General features: G+C 41.7%; 1 protein-coding gene across 2 annotated transcripts in view; it reads right to left on the reverse strand.

Moving 5' to 3' along the window:
• Window positions 1–6,124: 6,124 nt before the first annotated feature.
• The window catches only part of LOC148646950 (interferon-induced protein 44-like), a 36,900-nt gene continuing 19,786 nt past the window's right edge, over window positions 6,125–23,238 (reverse strand). The window contains exons 6-8 of one of the 2 annotated variants that reach the window (XM_088608654.1): window positions 12,486–12,657; window positions 9,800–9,900; window positions 6,125–6,494 (exon numbers count right to left, since the gene is read on the reverse strand). In XM_088608654.1, the coding sequence (XP_088464780.1) occupies window positions 6,312–6,494; window positions 9,800–9,900; window positions 12,486–12,657 (456 nt within the window). In that variant the 3' untranslated portion in view covers window positions 6,125–6,311. The remainder of the gene's footprint in view (window positions 6,495–9,799; window positions 9,901–12,485; window positions 12,658–23,238) is intronic. The other variant, XM_088608655.1, reaches the window with a different exon arrangement.

Here is a 23,238-nt window from a genome sequence, read left to right on the forward strand (position 1 = left end):
TTCACCTGTAGCAGCTCAGTGGCTGTTATCAACCTCAGTCATCTGTGGATCCTGTTGATGAAAAAGATCAGCTCCTGTAGGAGTTTTTTGTGCAGATGTGTGTCACTGTGTTATGAGATGCTACTCTGCCGACAGTAATAATCTCCTGCATCTTCAGTCTGGACTCCAGTGATTGTCAGTGTAAAGGCTGTTCCAGACCCACTGCCAGTAAATCGATCAGGAACTCCAGAATACCGGTTTGTTGTGTAATAAACCAGGAGCTGTGGAGCTTGACCTGGTTTCTGCAGGTACCAGTGCAAGAGGTTGATACTGCCAATAGTAAGAGAGCTGCTGGTTGTACAGCTGATAGAGACAGTTCCTCCTGGGAGAACAGTCTGAGCTGGAGACTGAGTCAACAGCTGCCCACTGGACTCTGGAGGTGAAATAGCAACAGTAATGAATTAATTCTTCCTGTACACATTCGTGTAGTTAATTGCCTGAGAAAACACATTTGATACATTTCAGCTTATTTCATTTTTTTAATTTACCAATTGTGATTAAGATTTATGTTAGTATTAAGATAGTAGAACTAAAGTCAAACAATGTTAGATTGATTTTTTGTTTCAATGCTTTATTGATCAAATTGGCCCAGTGTCTCCAGCAGTAGAATCAGTGACATCTGTCACGATTGTAAGCCTCTCCTCTTAAGGGCACTCCAGCTCTGTCTTGTTTCTGTTCCTTTTTTTGCACCTGCCTCCTGTTCCAGCCCCTCCGTATAAAAGCCAGACACTCCTACCATTCTGGGCTGCCGGAAGCGTGAATGAGCTGATACTCTCCACTGGAGGAGGCGGAGACCCTACCCCTCTCCCTCCCTCAGTCTATCTGATCTGAGTCTATCCAGGCAGGAAGGGTTCCTGCCTGGATGAGGTCAGCCACTCCCAAACGAGTGCTGACTCCACCCCTGAAGTCACAGAGCAGGCAGTAAAACACAGAGGAAAAGCAAGAAGCTTTTACCTCAAGACTGCCATGGGAGATGTCTTACACAGTGAGACACTGATTGACATTGAGGTTGAAAGGTGTTTGATGTCTGATGCAAGCTCAAATGGGTAGAAAAAGAAAAGGGCATGCGATTCAGAGAGGAACCTTTGGTGGATCACCAGAAAGACAAAGTGTGGAAACAGGTCAAGGCTCCTAAGCCTTCTGTACAGAAGGAAAGGGGGGCCAAGAGGCAGACAGTGCTCACACAGTGTCCACCGAACACAGAAGCCCATGCGGAGATTCCTTCTGTTCCCTCTGGACAGGAAATAAAAATATGTTCTTGTTCCCCGGATATACAGGGTAGTCCTGTCCCGGCCGAGGTCTCAACAGCCTCCCTGCCACAGGAGCGGTGCTCCGAGCAGTCGCTTGATCCACCAGGTAAAGCACACCCCTTTTTCATCCCTAAAGAGGAGCAGATCTCCCCACCTGGCGATGAAAAGGAGCTTTCCCTGTGCACCCTGGCACCCAAGAGTGGTCAGGACCACTACCCCGCAGTGGTGGAAGGGATCCAGATGGCAGGAGAGCAGGTTGGTGATGTAGCCCTCACCCTTAGCCCTGGGAGGTCCTCTATTAGTGAGGATCTGCTTGAGCAGAAGTCACAGGGCCACTGCCAGGAGCCCCTGGTGCAACATTCACAGGTTAGACAGGAGGTCCAGCTGGACACTGGGACTACTGCGCTGTGGACACACCTGATCCCAGATGCCGATTCCCTCTGCTGTGACCCAGGGAACCTGCAGTCAGGTAACCTTATTTCTCACAACTACCAGGTAGTGAGTGAGATTGACCTGATTGTTCTTGCCTCAACGGCAGGGTTTCCAACACACCCAGTCCCCAAGAAGGGACAGGGAATGAAAGCCAAGCCGGTTTTCTTACAGCCACCAGGTCAGTCTGTCAGTCTGAGTCTGACCAACAGTGGTTCAGCCAGACTGGAGCTGGATGGTCAAGCCACCTGCCTGTTAGTGCAGAATCCCCCACTGCAATGACATGGGCCTGGTGAGTGATAGCGAGTTCAAAGACTGTGAACTAGCTATCCCAGTGATGGGGCAGCTCCCTGAACCTCTAGCTTGGGAAGGGGGGAGTGAGCAGGTGTCCTACACCCATGCCCAGCGAACGATTGTAAACATGTCGATAGAGGGATTCCTCAATCAGGAAGTGCGCAGGGTGGACCTGAACAGTGAGAATGGGATAACAATCCCAGATCACTCAGGTGCTCCAGATGACCACTCAGCCGAGGGTCAGGCATGCTCCACTGCTGCACTGCCCCCTGCAGGGTTCCTAGAGCACAGGCATGAACAAATTGAAAAAGCAGATGCCCTGGAAATGGAGGAGCAGCATCAGCAGCTGCGCCAGATCTCCCTAGATTTCCAGAATGTTGTTGCCCAGGATGCGACATGGCATACTGAGAAAGAAACCATGTACATGCTGCGCCAGCTTAGAAAGGCAACAGTCACTCAGAAGGAGATGACTGGGATCAGCCACCCTAAAAGACTTTTGGGAGGACTGATTGCCACCGCCACTGTTGTGCATTTGCTATTTTTGGTAGGTTTGTTTGCTACTGGCACTCTCACCGTGACTGCCCCAAGAAGGCAGGTGTCAGAGAGGCCAGAGGGTAGTGACAGACTGTATCAACAGCAGCAAAAGTTGGAAAGCCTAGGGAAAATCCTACAGGCAACTTCCTATGCAACAGGGTTAAACTTTATCTCCCAACCAGTGAACATGATTGTCGGTGTTATACAGTGGGTTTATGCTTGTGTGCAACAGGCCAGAATGTTGACACAAGACCTGTTAAGGGAGCTTAGTGCCACTGTAGCCAGTCAAGCCATGGCACAATTCCCAACCCACTTGATTCCACTCTTCTCAGTAGAGGAGTATGTGATGTTAACCACCCCATTGCTCGTAGCTCACCCAGAAGGCGATCCAAGATTGAATTCGTTTCTAAATCTTGAGATGGGTATGGCTACCAAAGCTATCCGTTGGCTGTGTCTAAATGATCCACCGATGAAGGGTGTATGGCTACTAACGAGCAGAGGGAGGTTAATGAACTCCATGGAGAGCAGGTGGGAAGTAAATGGCTGGTCAGCACACCACATTTAACTGTCACTATGACTTATGACAGGCATGATACAGCTACTATAATGCAGCTGCCTAATCAAACAGTTTTCCTGCAAGTTCCCAAGGAGGCCATAGTACAGCTTGGTGACTTAACACTGTACTGTCTAGAACCAGACACATAAGACCAAACTTGAGGTCGTGGATGCCTTCAGGTGCCACACTATTGAATTGGATAGAAATCCAAGGAACAGTAAGCCCTGAAGAGGTACAAGTAGTTAGTTTGCTTTTAATGGAACAAACCTCCAAACCATCCTGACAGGTGCCCAACACAGTGTTGTGGTTCATCAGGGGGGGCTGGGAAAAGGAACCGCTGTTAGTGTAACACTGCTGCTGGGTAGCTCGATCATGACTGGCAGAGTACTCTGGATGCTGTACTCTCATTCAGGATGTACTCCAGGTAGCATGAATGAGTCAAAGGTGGCATGTCAAAAGAAAGGAAGTGACTTCTTCCCAAATATCTGCCTACTACAGAGGTATCAGATATTGACAGTGAACTTCCTGATGTGTAATGCCTAGACTGAGATGATGTCTCGTACATTGTTTATACATACTTCAGATGTTGTTCATCATGTTTGAATCCAATGCTGGTTCCATTATGAATTCTTGAGAAGTAATGTGGACATTTAAGGTTAATGTTCTAATGACAAGGGACATCACTTAACACAGTTTTGGTTTGAAGACAACAACGTCTCAGGACCTCGTGCCGTTCAAAAAAGGGGGGATATGTAGCGGCGAGGCTTATTAAAATACAGGAAATAAGTTTTCTGTTCCCTTGCCAGTCCTTCTCTCCTTCATCTCAGTGGTGCTGGGTACAGAGAGGCCACTCCAAAAAGTGTTTTTCTAGCTGATGGAGTGTCCTGATAAGGAGCAACTCCCAAAAGCTGAGACGGCAAATGTTCAGTTTCTGATGCCTAAAAGTCTGGGATTCCAAGGGGGAGCCTCATCTCAAGTGGTTTACAACCCCAAGGTCAGAGTGCATGGTTACTCATCATCAGCCAATTAGGAACTGGTAGGGCAGAGTAACTCACGTGGGTCTCCGATGCCCATAAAACTTTCAACCAATGAGTGACCTGCAGTCTCTCCAGCTAAAACAGACAACACTGAGCCCCTCGGCGCCTGCTAGACTTTTCAAACAGTTCCCAACTGCTGGACATTCAGACTCAGAGCACTTCCTGACCATCCTCTGACTCAGCCCGGACCACCACGTAACGGCCAGTGTGTCCGAGTGCAGGACTTTCCTTTGTTCTAAGAGTCGAGAGTGGAGGTTGCCAGCGCGTAACCAGAGGATCCACCCGAGGTCAGCATCAGCAGCAAGCCTTGTGAACAGGTCAGAACTGTGGACAGCTGAACCAGTATTCAGAACTAGCTTCATCAGAACGAACCGGTCTTCTGCCTGACCTGCTTGGACCCGCAGTCACTTTTCTCCTGTACACAAACTCTGCTAGTTAGAGCCAACACTAACTAGCTGGACTTCAGAGTGCATCAGCAGCAGGAGTCCCTCTCCCACACCGCCAGCCGCACCAGCCACTGCTTGGCACTGGGCCAGAGGACGCTGATTGGATGCAGCAGCCTGCCACCGCTGTTTGTGTCTGCAGGAGATCTGAATCCCCACAGATGGATGAGTGTTCAACATTCTGCATTACCGCTCGAGAATTCAATTGTTACCTCAACCCCAGTTGATATCAATTTAATTCCTAAGAGTGATGTACTTGTTTGAGTATTTAGTGTAGAAGTTGTAACCAAGTTCATTTACGAAACGGTCTAAATGAATGATATACTGAATGTATGTCCCTCTTGGTATTTGTAACTCTTCGTGATTGAATATATACCTTTTGTATTCTGCTAACCCTCACTATAAGATCTGTTATGTTTATATGCACATTTAATGTATTAATAAATGTATTCTCCTGTATTAAATCCACGTGTGTGCATGTGTGTTGGTTGTTCTGACGATTGATTGTCTAAAAGCCATGACAAACCACCTCGTGATTACGGCCACAATTAATAATTGGCTCAGTAAAATCACAAAAACCACTACACTGTCAACAAGAGATTCCCCATTCTTCACAGGGCAGAGGGAGGAGCAGGTGGCACAGGTTTACAGATAGAGCTGCTTCGGCCCCAGGCAGAGAAATCAGAGATGGTGGAAGAGAGTGAAGGAATGGAGAATGCATGTGATCTGTGTTAAGGCAGCCAGAATAGAAATAAGAGATATTAACAACAGCATTTGAATAAGAATCTGATGTAATATGGTGGTGAGTTTCCCAAAATGCATCTTTTTGTTTTTGGGGGGGGGAGCTATATGTTAAGTTTTGAAGTAGCCTCAGGAGACAAGTTACACAGGAATTATAAAGGAATTGTAAAGACCTGAGCACCACTGATGTAAGTATTATAAGTGGAATGTTATGAAAAGATCTTGAACACTAAAGAAATGGGTACTTTTTTTAATCACATGGGACCCTAATTAATGTTTTCAAGGGGTACATGGTTTCAAGGGGTCAAATGCTGACCTCCTCCATTTCAGTGTGCGAATAACATAATTGCTTTTACATTACATGCAGTAATTAATACAGTGAGGGGGTGCCAGTAGGCTCACCACACACCAGCTCTCAGTGGGGAGGAGAGCAGAGTGATGAAGTCAGTTAAGAGATTGGGGTTATTAGGAGGCCATGATTAGTAAAGGCCAGGGGGAAATTTGGACAGGACCACAGTTTTACATCTCATTTGAATGATAGTGCCTTTCTACAGTGTAGTAAAAAAAACATTGTGCACATCACTGTACTGGGGCATTAGGACCCACATAGACTGCAGGAACAATGCTCTCTACTGGTCCCATTAACACCTCTTCCAGCAGCAGCCATAGCTTTCCGAGATCCAGGTACTGGCCAGGCCAGCTTCAGTGGGCTGCTTAATGTAGTGATATACAGTATCTGCTACTTTATATCTTGCAATAAAGCAGAACCTAATAAAAGATTCAATTCGAATTATCATTAAGTGGTTTTTATTCTTATTTTTTATTCATATTTTTATAAAGAGACATTTTTAGCTTACATTGTCAAATTTCTAATCAATATATGAGTATATCAGAAAAACAAGAAACAAAATTGAGTTAATTTAGCTGTTCAGATATGCATCAGCGAAATTTCTAAAATATAGTGCATAGTTATTAATACTTTACAACTTTATTTCTTATATTCCATTTGCTTCAAGTTTACTAAGCGTCCACTAGCAAATCTGAGTATCTGCAGCAGTGCTGTCAGGGCCAGGACATCAATGTCATCATTCAGGCTGATTTCCTCACTGTAGTTCTTCACGGGAAGAATGCAGTTTATAGGAATGCCCGATATCTGACTGAACCACTCTATCTAAAATATAAAGACAGGGTAGATTAATGCAAAATAAATATAATGTCCAAGTCAAAGGAATTTCACTTTATTTTAAACATTGTCAAGACTAATGGCCTGTCTAATGATAATGTGAATAAAACCACACACATTACAATCATGAAAATGTGAAAGAAATAACACATACCTATATTTTCTTTTTTATCTGTTTACTGTCTCAGTGAATGACAGATATGCAGATCTCTTGATATGCAGGGTGATTAGTAAGTTCCGTGAAGTTGCCCCACCCTACAAACAGCACAAATGATAAAACCCATCTCGTTTGTTAGTTCTGCATTTGTGCTGGTTTGTGCCGTTGAAAGTAACGTTTGTGCTGTTTTTCTTTCCCAAGACATAGTGCTTTGTTTTTCAGGGGATCACGTGACCATGCATGGTGACCTTGACCTCCAGTGACTCTGTCTGCCAAGTTCCAGCACTCTGTTACTGGTGCAAGAGTAACAATTCTGCAATGTTGTTTCTCTGTTTGCCCGGGTGGGGGGTGGTGGTGGAGTTTGCATTTAATACCAGTATCTTCTGTGTGTTTGTGTGAACAGGAAAATTAAATTTGTCATCAATATCATACCCTAATCAGGAGTTGCAGGTGTAATCTTAAAAAATGAACATTAGCAAACGATTGCATGTTCTTATCAAGAGGCTTTAAATAGCACATTTTAATACTTCATAGTGGTCTCCTTTTTAAAATCTGAAGAAGTAACCAGTTTTTCACTGTCTCCTTCTTAATGAAACATGCGCACCAAGGGACGTGTAAAGATTCGACCCGTCTGTCGAGCCACGTATTTAAAAAGGCTTGAATTTGCAACTTTATGAACGACAAGATCACTGTTGTACTTTTTATGCAAAGCACATTCGTCAACGTGAAAAAGAACCAGGATGTTTTTTTAAGGAGCACTGTGTATAAAGTTGACACAGGTAGTTCATAACACATCCAAGAAGCAACATTGGAAAGTCTACCGTCTGACACATGCAGGCCGCGGCAATATTGGAAAAATATTTTTATTTTCATATAACAGAAATGAACATACAGTGGTGTGAAAAAGTGTTTGCCCCCTTCCTGATTTCTTATTTTTTTGCATGTTTGTCACACTGAAATGTTTCAGATCAAACAAATTGAAATATTAGACAAAGATAACACAAGTAAACACAAAATGCAGTTTTTAAATGAAGGTGTTTAAAAAAAATCCAAACCTACATGGCCCTGCGTGAAAAAGTGATTGCCCCCCCCCCCCCCTGTTAAAACATAAATCAACTGTGGTTTATCACATCTTTGGAAAGCCGAGTTCAATTTCTCTAGCCACACCCAGGCCTGATTACTGCCATACCTGTTCCCAATCAAGAAATCACTTAAATAGGATCTGCCTGACAAAGTGAAGTAGACCAAAAGATCCTCAAAAGCTAGACATCATGCTGCGATCCAAAGAAATTCAGGAACAAATGAGAAACAGAGTAATTGAGATTTATCAGTCTGGAAAAGGTTATAAAGCCATTTCTAAAGCTTTGGGAATCCACCGAACCACAGTGAGAGTCATTATCCACAAATGGCGAAAACATGGAACAGTGGTGAACCTTCCCAGGAGTGTCCGATCGACCAAAATTACCCCAAGAGCACAGCGACGACTCATCCAAGAGGTCACAAAAAACCCCACAACAACATCCAAAGAACTGCAGGCTTCACTTGCCTCAGTTAAGGTCAGTGTTCATGACTCCACCATAAGAAAGAGACTGGGCAAAAATGGCCTGCATGGCAGAGTTCCAAGACTAAAACCACTGCTGAGCAAAAAGAACATAAAGGCTCGTCTCAGTTTTGCCAGAAAACATCTTGATGATCCCCAAGACTTTGGGGAAAATACTCTGTGGACTGACGAAACAAAAGTTGAACTTTTTGGAAGGTGTGTGTCCCATTACATCTGGCGTAAAACTAACACAGCATTTCAGAAAAGGAACATCATACCAACAGTAAAATATGGTGGTGGTAGTGTGATGGTCTGGGCCGTTTTGCTGCTTCAGGACCTGAAAGACTTGCTGTGGTAAAAGGAACCATGAATTCTGCTGTCTACCAAAAAATCCTGAAGGAGAATGTCCGGCCATCTGTTCGTGACCTCAAGCTGAAGCGCACTTGGGTTCTGCAGCAGGACAGTGATCCAAAACACACCAGCAAGTCCACCTCTGAATGGCTTAAGAAAAACAAAATTAAGACTTTGGAGTGGCCTTGTCAAAGTCCTGACCTGAATCCGATTGAGATGTTGTGGCATGACCTTAAAAAAGCGGTTAAGGCTTGAAAACCCTCCAATGTGGCTGAATTACAACAATTCTGCAAAGATGAGTGGGCCAAAATTCCTCCACAGCGCTGTAAAAGACTCATTGCCAGTTATCACAAACGCTTGATTGCAGTTGTTGCTGCTTAGGGTGGCCCAACCAGTTATTAGGTTTAGGGGGCAATCACTTTTTCACACAGGGCCATGTAGGTTTGGATTTTCTTTTCCCTTAATAATAAAAACCTTCATTTAAAACCTGCATTTTGTGTTTACTTGTGTTATCTTTGTCTAATATTTCAATTTGTTTGATGATCTGAAACATTTCAGTGTGACAAACATGCAAAAAAATAAGAAATCAGGAAGGGGGCAAACACTTTTTCACACCACTGTATATGTAAGTTCTTTAATACACTGTCAAGCTGGGAAGTTACTTTCAATGGCACAAACTGGCATAAATGCAGCACAATAAATGACATTGGTCCAGTTCCCCTACGACATTGTAGGGAGGCTGAGTGATGTCACACCCCCAAGAAGGCACTATATCACAGAAATGAAAGCAGCACAAACGCTACTTTTAATGGCACAAACAAAAATGCAACACTAAGGAATGAGTTGGGTTTCATAATTTGTGCTGTTTGTAGGGGGGGTAACTTCACAGAGTTTGATTAGCTATAAACTCTGTGCTGTCTAGACTCTGATCTCCTTTCTGTTGTGAGAAGATACTCAATTTCTTCAAACCTACTGTGCCTCAATCAAAGTCTCAAAGGCCAGTTAGTCAACTCAGTCTGAATCTAACAAGAAGCCTTCACTTCAAAACTCCTACTATCTCCTTCCAGCTGGAGTCTAGATGCAGACTGATTATGAAGCAAATCAGCAAAGTAATTTAAACTGATTACAATATTTTAATAAGGTGCAAAACTTTTTAATTTTTTTAATATTTTAATAGGTTTTGTGACTTGAGAAGTTAATCATTTAATTTTAAAACCTACATACTGCAGCTAAATTTAAACTCACCTTTTGTTTGATGCTTCTGCTCCTGTACACCTTCTTGAGATCTTTTCCTACCAATGGACAGCCTAAATCCACCTTAGTTAACAGCAAAACCTGGGGAATACCTACATAAAAAAACACATTAGCTTTTTTCTCAAACCTTCCTTTTGCAGAAGTTAAGATTTCAGAGGCAGGAAAATGGCAAAAGTGGAGGTATTATTGATTTTTATTTCTGATTTTCTTCAAGGCAATTTGATTGTATACACTGTGTTCTGGTACTTCACTTATTTAATTTTATAATATTTCCTGGATCAGTCTATCAGGTGTAGTGGATCATAACTTGGCTGTTTAAGGTAGGGCTACACTTGTCATGCAATACTTGTAATACGTGGTACAAATATTTATTTTATTGGGACATTTGATACTTTTACACAATTTTATTTTGTTTTTCAGAAGTAGTGAAAGTTTTGTCAGTACCATTTAGGTTGTATTGTGTTGTGTTGTGTTTACTTTCATTACTTCACACTGATGGAGAAAGTTATCCGTCATTTATATTACAGGTATCAAGAGCACTGACAGTTTCTTTCACAATTTTATTTGACAATGTTTTAGATGTTGTTGTGAATCTGTGTTTTACCAAGGAGTTTAATAGTGCTGAATGGAAGTTCCCATTTTATTGCAGCATTGATCAGGTATAGAATTATTTGGTGCATGTGTGTAAATGGTAGATGCTATTTATTTAATATTGTAAGACCTAATGTCTTCACCACTGCTTTATTTATTTTCTTGGCTACAAAACTGTCCATGGATTACTACAACTATTTCAGGTTTTTAAATTCAGTTTAGGTTAATGACCACAGCAAAGTAAGCTATCCTTTTAGACAGGACTCTTTGACTTTAACAGCTGTGATGACTATGAACAAGGTTCCTACCTCCAGGAGTGAGTAACCCCCGAGGGCTGCTGGTGGTGGTCTAGGTGGATTCTGAACTATTGCTATGCTACCCAAAACTTTATTCATTCCTTTCATAATTACAGAACAGGTAAAGATCAGTCTTCTTTTGTACAGATTGCATATATGAGTCAGATTTAATGATATTCAAAAATACTCTCAAATTGTAATGCCTTGATGAGCTCCAGTGCACCTGCACTAAATTCTATTACACATTCCTCATGTGGAAGGAGCTCATCAGGGCCATCGCAAATAAAGATCAGGCTGGGCTTGTTATGTGATTAGGGAAACCTCAATCCCCATTTAAATCCTAAGGAGTCAGTCCTTGGGGCTCAGACAATGAGTCACAGTAGCTTGTGTAGCTGCTCCCTTTTCATAGGTTTTTCCAGGATTTCACCTCCATTTCACCTACCTGATCTCTTCTAAAACCCTCCCTGATCTCCTCCCTTTTCATTTCTCCTTATGAATTAATTAATTATTAAATATACCCATCTAACTTCCACTGCTGAAACTATTCTGGCAATCATTAAATCGCCATGCCCTAATTACCATCTATGGGAACGGCCTAACACTACAGAAGCACATTGCTGCCACAAGGAAAAAAAAATAGCCCCTTTATGTCGTAATTACGAGATACGTGTTTCGTAATTACGACATAACAATGATTATGTCAGTATATGTACAACCTGTTACATTGTGTGTAGTGGATCATAACTTGGCTGTTTAAGGTAGGGTAGTTTTAAGCTTTTCTGCGAATACGCTAGATACCGGAGCAAACAAGCATACTTTTAGAATTTGATTAATAGGGAATATAATATGGAATCGCGTATCTAAAGAAATTAATAACAATATAATTAAATTCATGTACTACAACACAATAGTACACGCTGTAAAGTGTCTGTTGAGAAAACATCAACTTTATTTAAAGTCCAACGAAAGTATTAATGGTTTTTAATCACCATTGCGGGAAGTTAAAAAACACTTGAATTACTTATCCAGTCACTCGAAAAAAACCACATTGCCCAACGTTAGAAAGCATCTTGCATTACATTGCTTGAAAAATAATTTTATTTCAAGAGACTGGATAAGTAATTCAAGTGTTTTTTAACTTCCTGAAAAACAAGTAATAATTTAACAATATATGTAACACGTGTAATCAAGGGCCACCTATATGTGTGGCATTTGGTTAGACTGGACAGCAAAAGATTCAGTGAACGTCTTTCTGCCTAGATGGATGAGAGGTGAAGAGCTAATCTTGCTTTTGTCTGACAATGAACCAGAGCGAAATCCAGAGAGCACGGAGTGTGGCCAGAAGAACCTGTGTTTCAGAAGAGTGATGTTGGGTGTGTCTGCACTGCAGGGACAGAGAAGGACCCTGGAAGAGGGGGTAGAACTCTTAGTGTGCAGAGTCAATGAATGAAAAAAAGAGACAGGGAACAGCAGTAAGTGGAGAAAAGATCATGTACAATTAGTTCACCCAGTGGTGTGGGGTCTGATGTCCTCAATGGAATGTAGCATAGATTTCAAATAAATATTAATCAGTAACATTTAGTATGAAAACTATCACATTTTAGAAACATTTGAACAAAATAACTAGTGTATAGTACTTTGTGGTGTCCCTGAATGCTCTAGACTCACTGGTAGATTGTTACTATATTGGGTGACATCAATTTGAAACATGATTTTTCTTTATTCATTTTAAACATATTATTTTTTAAACATTAAACATTTCATAGCCTCTTATATGATAAATTCCTTACCAATGTCAGAGACATTTGATCTAATTTGTTTCAGAAACTTCAGAACATGATCATCCATAATGCTCAGTTGATCTGCTGCCACAACGTAGACAAGACAGTGGGCCTCATCATTCACAGTGGGATTCGTGTTGAGATATGGAGAGTCAACACTGAGATGTTTTTTTGGATCAAACTGGTGGAGAGAAATGTAATGAGCAATGTACAAGTGTTTAATAGCACTCTTAATACCTTATTTTTCTTTTAATTCTCTTGAGACCTTAGCTCCTCCTATAACCTGAACCATCTCCTGTACTCTGTCACATGGTATACTGGCCATTTACACATGAAGGCAGTCTCCTGCAAACTAGAACATAGGTATTTCTGGTATAAATGTGCATCTTCAGTCTTGTAGGAGCACTTGATTAAATCACAAGGTTGTAGTGGAGCCTGCTGCTTCTTCTGGATCTGGGACCTCTGGATCCAGCTACTTCTCCTATATCATTGAGAAGAACCTTAACAATCCTAGATACCTGTTCATCATCAATAGACTGTTCAAGTCAAACCTACCTACTACATTACCTGCTTCGTCCCAACTTTGTAACACTTTCTTAGACAATTTTTTAGTCACAAGATTGAGAACATCCGTCCTGCATGACTGTTGTTGCTGGTTCTCCCCTTTCTCGTTTTCACCCTATATCTAACTTCTTTCTCTGGCTAAAGTGTGTTGCTGTTACTATTCAGTTATGGATCTTATTGCAAATAACCTCTTCATCACCTTCCAGTTTGTTTTCAGACAATAACACAGCACAGGAAATACCCCTGTCAACCCTTGTTACTGAAGGGCTCTGTACTGCTCCCCCCACTATTCTGAATGTTCCCAACTGGTCAGTTATTAACATCACATGATTGTGATTGGAATGATAATTTCTATTCAGATGATACTCAAATCTAAGTCCATACTAAACCTCACAGTGACGTAGTTGTGTCTGTACAGCTGTTTTGTTCTTACCTGGATTCCTATCATTACTAATGTCTATTGGCATGGGGGGCCCTGGGCCCTGCATGGTAGTGGTACAGGGCTGTTGCTCATCAGCACCTGGGATGAAGAAGGCACCACAGCAGAAACATTCCATTTCTTGTCTTTTCTGCATGGAATAAATGTTTCCTTATTCCTTTGCCGCCTACGCATGCTGACGAAGCTACAAATGTTAATTATAATATTGATATTGCTGATAAGTAAGACCAGATTGCTGGATCTATCAGGGAGAAAGGAGAAAGCTATGTATGGTGTTGACTGCAATAAAAAATGCTTCCTCCTGAATCTCACAGAAATCTCTTTAAATCACTCTTTAATGCTTTAAAAAAAACAAATATATGATTCAGTTATATCTTGTGGTTTCTGCATAGATAAATATATACGTGATCAAGAGATTTCTACTGGCATAAGCAAAGACTGTATGTCACTTTGCATCCCTGTAATTTGTTAGAAGCATGCCACTCTTAGTGCTTATACACAAACTCTTAAATCAAAGAATGAAGAATGTTGGGTGAAGCTGTCCTCCAAGTCCCAGAAAACAACAAGATCCTTCTACTTCAAAGCAAGAGTAGAGAGCAATACTGACAGTTAGAATGGGGTTGCCACCCCCCTAGTGCTTATGAATAAACTCAAAGAATTGAAGAATGTTGGCTACAAGAGTAGAGAACAATGGAATTGGTTCCTTTGGAAACCACAGCATAGAATATGTAAATGAAAAATGGATTGAAGTTGCTAAGTCTCTGCGCTGAGCATAGAGTAATGAAGAAAGATACAAGAAGTGAAGAAGGGGTTAACTGAGTCCTTTCTGCGTGAGGACTGGACTTCTAAGTAACAGGCTAGAGTTATGGCAGGAAAGGGGGATAACTGATAAGGATTCTAGATGCCAGCTAGGAAACCCCCCAGGGAAGGGAAACTAACACTGACCATTAAGAGTGACCAAAGTCTGAACTGGCCAAACACCATGACCTCCCCCCATTACCATAGTAATGAGCTATGTCAGAAGCAGCAGAAAAGGGCTATATGAACTGGAAGTTTTGTATTGGCACTTTGAACAATACTTGGGTTTTATTGTTCCTTGCATGCAACAAAACTCATCTGTTTAACTTCATCTCGGGATCCAGAACTTATTTGTCTGTTACAATAATTTTTGGCATCATGACCAGGATTCTCCAGAAGGCGCAGAGCTTCCCATTGGCAGGAGAGAAGCTCAGTGCACATTTTTAATTATTAAAAGTCACGACTCTCTTGTCTGACCGATTGGGAAGTCTCTGCTGCCTGCGAGGATCGCCTGAGATGGAGTAAACGTGAGTTTCTGGATACCTTTGGCCCAGGGAAGACACCGGTGTATGTAATGGGTGGTTGGCTGTAAGCCCAAAATTTGGTCTGGCAGGCAACGAGCCGTGGTATTGTGCACAGGCGTTCGAAACTGGTGTATGCCTTAATTGCACGTGGAGTTTTTTGAAGGGGTTTGGACCTTTACTGCAAGGCTCAGAACTGGTTTGGCCTTAATTGCGCACAGGAGTTCTGAAGCTTGAATGGTGCCTTAACTAGGCACATAATCCAGAACTGGTTTGGATTAATTGTGCACAGGAGTTCTCAAGCTTGAGTGGTGCTTTAATTGCACATATAATTCAGGACTGGTTTGGGCCTTAATTGCACACAGAGTCCTGAGATTAGCTATGCCTTGATTGTGCACGGATTGGCGTGGTTTTTTGTTTTAAAGGGAACAGGAGAGACGTAGATGATATTTGTTTTTATGTGTTTTCCTTGTTTGTGAACTGAAATGGAAATCTAATAAGGAAATTGATTCTTAAAATGTAGAGAGCTTTGCAAAAAATATATTGGTGCTTTTAGAAAATATATTTCAAGGATACAATTGCTGTGCTACAGTTAGTGCAGAATTTTAGAAAACAGCGCGTCAACATAGTACACTGTTTAGGTTACTTTGGAAGACAATGTATCAAAACAATATATGCTGTCTGGGTCGTTAAAATTAGCCAAAAGTAACTGATAAGCTTTGAATAACAAATCTAGTGGTGCTTCTTTCATTTTATGATGTAACCTGTTTTGTCTTAGGGAAAGGGGAAGTTTAAGAAGGGCCAAAGTGCTGAGCTTTCTCTTACAGTGCAACATCTTATAAAAACCCTGTACTGCTTGTAACAAATGGAGTCTCTGGTTGCACTTTGTGAAGTGGCAGCAGGGCTCCCAATATTGCAATATTGAAATAAAGACCTTACTCAGGTGAGAACTCTCTCTTGTGGCTTCCTTGATAGTTATATTTCCATGACAGAACATACACATATGCACAACACTAACATAAACACACCTCATAATAAAAGAGCAAAGCACTAGGTAGCAGGATTTAAAGGATGTTCAGATCAGAGAATAGCTCTGACTGGAGCCCAGTGCGTAAGTCCACTCCGGGGCAAAAGCAGCAATACTGGCATTCTGGGGATGGTGAATTACGGATCCAGGAAGGGAGTCCTCGAGATCTCGTTTCTTGCCTATGAACAATGCGGTGTAAGTCCTCTCTAAAGACTGAGAGAGAGATTATGTATCGGACAAGTGTATGTTGACGGAAAAGGAGGAAAATATAGGAAGAAGCTGAGTTTGTCAGAGGGAGTTTTGGGCGAAGATGCCTGTAATAAAACGTATGAGTATTGGTATAAGCACAAGGATGTAGCTGAAGCCCTGGTGTGCGGCCGACACCAGTGGTGGCAGATAAATGAAAGATAAACGCGAAAGAGAAATCGGGATGTGATGAAAAAGAAAGTGTTTACAGGAGAAAAAAATGAAAGAAATAAATAAAAGAAAAGATACTATACTCGCTACAAAGAAGAGTTTGAACAAAAGCAAGAAGAGGCTGTGCAGGAGGATCGAAACCTGAAAAAGGGCTACAGACTGTCAGACGATGTCTGAGCAGGACTAAAAAAAAATAGATGGATAGTGGAATAATTGATGTCAAGTTAATGTGAAGTTACGCTGTTAAAAAAAAGATGCATGTAGAAATTAAATAAAATACAGCGCGTTGTAGCACAAAGAGAGAAAAAATATATTCTTGATGTGTATGTTTTATACCGGGGTAAAGTTAGCTTGAAGTTCGAAAACGATTTTGGCACGCCTGTAGCGCTTTCACGAAACCTCTTAGAGTTGCGAGAATGCTTGTTTTGTGTATAAAATACATTGTGGATGCTTTCTCAGCCTTTACTTTTTCGTTTTTATGACATTTTTTTGACCAAGCACGAATATTCTTTTGTCCATATCTTCGCAATGGAAGCACAGAACGCCGTCAAACCAAATGCATTTTAAAGACCCCGACTTGTGGATATTTCCACAGCCTTTACATCAAACTATCAGTGAGCTAATTATCTTTTTTTAAACCTCCGGTTTTTCATCGATGCGTAATTACGCACGAACTGGAACCCGGGGGACCGCTGTGTGCACACGTTCACAACGCGAGAAATACTGTTCAATATGGCTTCGTGCGAAAAACCCGTATATGACCATAGGAAGCAGAACAGCGCAGTCTCCCATTACCCAGACTGTAAGCACGGGAATAAAGCTTTGTTTGATTTCTGAAACCCTTCCTTTACGCCCTGTTTTCATTCAGGTAAGGGTCAACTATCCTGAAAATACTACTGACAGCAGGAAGATTAAAATATTCTTTACTCAGCAGCTTATTAAAAACAGCTCCCATGATGTTCAAATCGATTTTTTACACAGAACACTGACACAGCTTTGCATTCTGAATCTCTTTTTCTCATGCTTTTATTTAATATGGCACAATGCACTGGGATAGGGGTATTCACAAACCAATAGCATTTAAACCACAGCACCCACAATGCTGCAAGTGTTTTGCACACTAAGCAGGTCCTCTGACTTTTCCCAGCTTTGTTTTGGGTTGTGGAACCTTTCTTTATATTTTTTAGGATTTTCTGAAGATAACACTACAGGTAATACACTGGGATAGGTGGGTCATCTTCATGGCTCAATAGCATTTAAAATACAGCAGCCGCACTGCTGAAACCAAGTGTTTTACACACCAGACAGGCCCCCGAACCTCGTACAACCTTGCTGTGGCTGTGGCCCCTTTCTTTAATTTTTTATGATTTTCTGAAGATTACACTACAGGTAATACACTGGGATAGGTGGGTCGTCTTCATGGCTCAATAGCATTTCAAATACAGCACCCACACTGCTGTACCCAAGTGTTTTACACACCAGACAGGCCCCCTAACTTTATATAACCTTGTTGTGGCTGTGGCCCCTTTCTTTATTTTGTAATGATTTTCTGAAGATAACACTACAGGTAATATAGTGCCATAGGTGGGTCGACTTCATGGCTCAATAGCATTTCAAATACAACAGCCACACTAGTTTTTCAATATGGCACCATTAGACAGGCGGTATGTGGGGATTGGGGGGTGCTATTCATGAGTCAATAGCTCTTCAAGCACAACAGCCACAGTGCTGCAACCAGGTGTTTTACACCAGACATTTCCCCTAACCTTATTCAACCTCGCTTTGAGTCGTGGAACATTTCTTTATTTTTTAATGTTTTTTTTACTGTAATCAAGTGTTGTGCTCACTAGGCAGGCCTCCTGACCTTTCACAGTCATGCTTTGTTGTGTGCAACTTTAATTATATTTTTAGGATTTTTTGAATATGGCAACTTCCACCGAGACGGGTGGGGGGTGTGGGGGTGCTCTTCAATAGCTTTTTCATCTATACACACAAACGGATGTAACCAAGACACTCAGAACCTGTCACGCAGGGGCTGACTGCTGAGGATAGGGATCCAATGCGGTGCCCTTGGTAGGGTTGGCGCGAGACGCAGGCGTAGTCGGAGTAAACAGGCAGGGGCCCGAGTCCGGGAAGGCGTAGTACAGGCATAGGCACAGAATCGACAGGCGAAGGCGTAGTCGAGGGACTGGCAGGGGTCGGAGTCCGGGAAGGCGTAGAAGTTGCGTCTGTAGGCAGAGACGTAAACGAAGAGACAGGCTGGGGTCAGGATCCGAGAAAGCGTAAAACAGGCGAAGGTACAAAATCGAGTGGCTAAAGCGGTTGTCGGAAAAGCGGGGTCGAGGTCCAGGGGAGAAGTCATAGTAAGGCAAAGGCGTAGTTAGTAGGTAAGCTCCGGGAGAGAATCTCAATCGTGAGCAATGACCGGGGGACAGATGAGGGTTTAAGTAGAGGACTGATTGACATGTGCACGTTTGGTATGGGGAGAGCTCGAGGGAATGCGGGAGCGCTTTCCTGCATGAGGGAGATTCATGACAGAACCAACAGAATCAACCTGAACTCATAGAAAAACAAGAATGCCCCCGAGACACCTGCATCCCCCTCCTGGACCACTCTGGTATCAACACCCCCAAACCCATCCATACCAGCTAACAAGACTCAGAATCGGTGCAACCCTCCAACCTGGACCAAGAGCAGGATGGGACAAGAACCTGCACCACACTACGTACACAGGTTTGTATTTTTGGCTGAAGATGAAAATGTCTAACATAGATTGTTTTGGTTCTAGCAAACAATAAAAATAGTTGTTAAAATCCAAACACACATAATGAGATCACTCTCTGTCAGTATGTGTAACATTCTGGGTCTGGGCTCCTCTGTATTTGGGCTAAAGAGAGTTCAACAACATTATTAAATGCACTGACATCATAATCTGACAAGATCCATTGTTTAGGGGAGACTTGACTACCCACTGTCCCCCTGGTATCATGAAGCTCATTGTCGTTTAGCTTTCCAAAACCAGAATCACTTGGGACTCCGGGGGGATCGGTGTATGCAAAATATGAATTCCTTATGCAAGAAATTGTATATGGTCAATATAGTGATCATATCTTATCAGCAGATGGTAATCTCCAAGGAACAAGTAATAGGTTTATTCCACGCTGAAAAATGATCAAATGATTGATGAACCCAAGTGATTTGAAAGAAATGTTAAACAACTCAAAGCGAGGTTGTATAAGGTTAGGGGAGCTGTCTGGTGTGTAAAACACCTGGTTGCAGCACTGTGGCTGTTGTGCTTGAAGTGCTATTGACTCGTGAAGAGCACCCCCTATCCCCATGTACCGCCTGTCTAATGGTGCCATATTGAAAAACTCATAAAAAAATAAAGAAAGAGGCCACAGCCACAGCAAGGTTGTACGAGGTTCGGGGGCCTGTCTGGGGTGTAAAACACTTGGGTACAGCAGTGTGGGTGCTGTATTTGAAATGCTATTGAGCCATGAAGACGACCCACCTATCCCAGTGTATTACCTGTAGTGTTATCTTCAAAAATCCCAGTGCATTGTGCCACATTAAATAAAAGCACAAGAAAAAGAGATTCAGAACACAAAGCTGTGTCAGTGTTCTGTGTAAAACGTCGGTTTGAACATCATGGGAGCTGTTTTTAAAAAGCTGCTGAGAAAAGAATATTTTAATCTTCCTGCTGTCAGTAGTATTGTGAATATAGTTGACCCTTACCTGAATGAAAACAGGATGTAAAGGAAGGGTTTCAGAAATCAAACAAAGCTTTATTCCCGTGCTTACAGTCTGGGTAATGGGAGACTGCGCTGTTCTGCTTCCTATGGTCATACACGGGTTTTTCGCACTAAGCCGTATTGAACAGTATTTCTCGCGTTGTGAACGTGTGCACACAGCGGTCCCCCGGGTTCCAGTTCGTGCGTGATTACGCATCGATGAAAAACCGGAGGTTTAAAAAAAGATAATTAGCTCACTGATAGTTTGATGTAAAGGGTGTGGAAATATCCACAAGTCGTGGTCTTTAAAATGCATTTGGTTTGACGGCGTTCTGTGCTTCCATTGTGGAGATATGGACAAAAGAATATTCGTGCTTGGTCAAAAAAATCATAAAACCGAAAAAGTAAAGGCTGAGAAATCATCCACAATGTATTTTATACACTAAGCAAGTGTTTTTGTAACTCTAAGAGATTTCGTGAAAGCGCTACAGGCGTGCCAAAATCGTTTTCGAACTTCAAGCTAACTTTACCCCGGTTGTTTACCGAATTTGTGTGCCGGCATGTACGTACGTGTGTGTGTGTTGTAGTGCCTCCGGGGGAGAGGTTTATGTAATAGAGACAAAAGTACTCACACCACACTTCTCTTCTTTAATTTTCATGGAGTTTTTTTCCATTTCTCCAGTTCGTCCGTCTTTCAAGGCAGTCCATAATCCAGTCTGAATTCCAAAGTCCGTAAAGTTCCACAAATCCGCGCAGTATCCAAATCACAAACCGTAAACTGTAATCCTTTATTTATCCCATTTTCCATTTTCCATTATCCTTAAATCTGTACCAGTACCAACACCAACCGAATTCACCTACTGACTTCCGCGCTGGTTCACTGTTTCCAGGGCATATATATTTCCTGATGAGACACACCTGTTTCTTGTTGTTTTTCGGACTAAACCCTTTCCATCTGGTCAGCTGGTTTCTCTTAGCGGCCATCTTTGTCAGGTCTAAGTCGAGTATATTGAGCAGGTCGGAATTTACCCTGTGGTCAGCAAGATGTATGCAGATAAAGAACAAAACTAAGAGAAGAGCCAAAGACTTCTATCGGGAAATTTGTAATGAACTTAAGAGGAGGATAAAGATGGATATTCAAAGATGGAAGTAGCACGGTGCAAAGGATAAGTGGAAGGGGTTGATGGTATTAGTGACTGACGAGAGTTATAAATGTGTAAATCTGGTTATTTTTGTATATCGTAGAATGATTGTATTGTGATTTATACTATTATAAATAAAAAAAAATATATTGAGCAGATTGGATTCCTAAGGCTGAAATTTTGCCCCAGCATTATGTTCATGCCAAGAGATGGCTAATGAAACACCGGCAGGGGAACGAGGTGTCAGTATGTTGTCAACACAAAGCTCTATACAATCTCGTAAACATAAAATCAGATTGTGCAGTGTTGGGGAAGAATAAGGAGCACTGGAAAAGGACTCAACCAAAGGGCTTAGATAATCATTTGAAAGATCTTAACTGGTTATGTGTGTGGAACAGACTACCAGTTAAGCAGACAATGTACAAGCATAAGCTAACTAAGGTTAAGACCTGTCCGTATGTGAGTTGTGAGAAGGATGAATCTGTTAAACATGTGTTTTGGGATTGTGTGACTGCGAGACGAGTGTGGCGTGAATGTGGACCTTTACTGACTGGGGTCCAGTCTGGGTTCATCTTGTCATATGACATTATTATGCATGCATGGAAGGGGACGGAGAGGAAACAGTCAGTAGACTGGATCCTCTGGCTAATAATATCATTAAATTTACCCTGTGGTCAGCAAGATGTATGCAGATGAAGAACAAAACTAAGATAGAGCCAAAGATTTCTATTGGGAAATTTGTAATGAACTTAAGAGGAGGATAAAGATGGATATTCAAAGATGGAAGTATCACGGTGCAAAAGATAAGTGGGAGGGGTTGATGGTATTAGTGACTGACGAGTGTTAAAAATGTGTAAATCTGGTTATTTTTGTGTATAGTAGAATGATTGTATTGTGATTTATACTTTTATAAATAAAAAAATATTGAGCAGATCGTTCTTGAAATACCTGCCCTGGATGACCCTTCCCCACGGTCATCTTACAGTGTGTAAAAGAGCGCAGTGCGTAACTGTGAGTTTTCATATAGTAAATGGCGGTGCGAGTGTGTTTAGTCAGCCGGACTGGCTAAAGACTTAACTAAAGAGACTTGATGAAAGCAAATGATGAAAAGCAACTTAAAGAGACTGGGAAATATAAGACCGTCTGAAAAGTATAAGTATAGTACAGGTGGACCTAAATGAGTTAGATAAACAGTTTTTGTATTTATATATAATTAGTTGAAATAGTTGAAAACAAAAGCTGGATTTATTCGGATGTCTCAAAACCAGATATCACTGAAACACTGTAGATTTAGAATCATGACTGATGGATAACATTGTGAAATTTGCAAAACTAGATAATCTCTATTGAAAAATTGGGAGAAATACGTACACAAAGGTGCGAGCAGTTCACATGGGGTGTATTCCACAGAAATTGGATAAATCTCAGAAACAAAAGAGACAGGCTGACTGGGGGAAATCTCTGGTTTACAATTAGTGTGAACAAAAATATACATGCATTTACAAGAGAAACTGCAGAAAGCGCATGCAAGATGAAGGAAGCAGGGACCTTCCCTGTGGTTCAACTGAGAGATCTGTTTACCTAAAAATTAGATTGGTAAATCTCTTGTAGCCTCCCTAAGTCTGTCCCAGTCCAGTGCGCAAAATGAGTTAAACCTAAAATGTACTGTTAATGATGTGTCGGTTTCTCTGTTATGGGATACTGGAGCACTACTGTCATGCTTGTCTCACTTCACTGTTCAACAGTGTGCTATAGAGTACTATATATGGGGAGATGGCAGGAGGCCACAGGAGTATTGGAGCAGCAAGTTTTACTTGCCGAGTACCAGATTTTAACATTTACGTGCATTTATCACCCGAATGTGGGTGGTTCCATCCCAGATCTATTGGGCTGGGCTGGGATGTTATGCAGCATTACAAGAAATTAGATTGCTCATAGATCACTTATCCTATATAAACACAGCGTAATTGCCCTCCGAAAATCCTCTTTTTCTTGTTCGTTTTAGAGACCTTGATCGAAACTGATTTTAGATGTCAGAAAGGATTTCTTTTCTCTGTATTTCCTACATTGCTTTGTCGAGATTTTAACTTTATATCTAACTTTATATCTAGGCTAAGATTTCA

The sequence above is a fragment of the Lepisosteus platostomus genome, chromosome 16, assembly GCF_059453375.1.
Source record: "Lepisosteus platostomus isolate fLepPlt1 chromosome 16, fLepPlt1.hap1, whole genome shotgun sequence".
NCBI classification, from domain to species: Eukaryota; Metazoa; Chordata; class Actinopteri; order Semionotiformes; family Lepisosteidae; genus Lepisosteus; species Lepisosteus platostomus.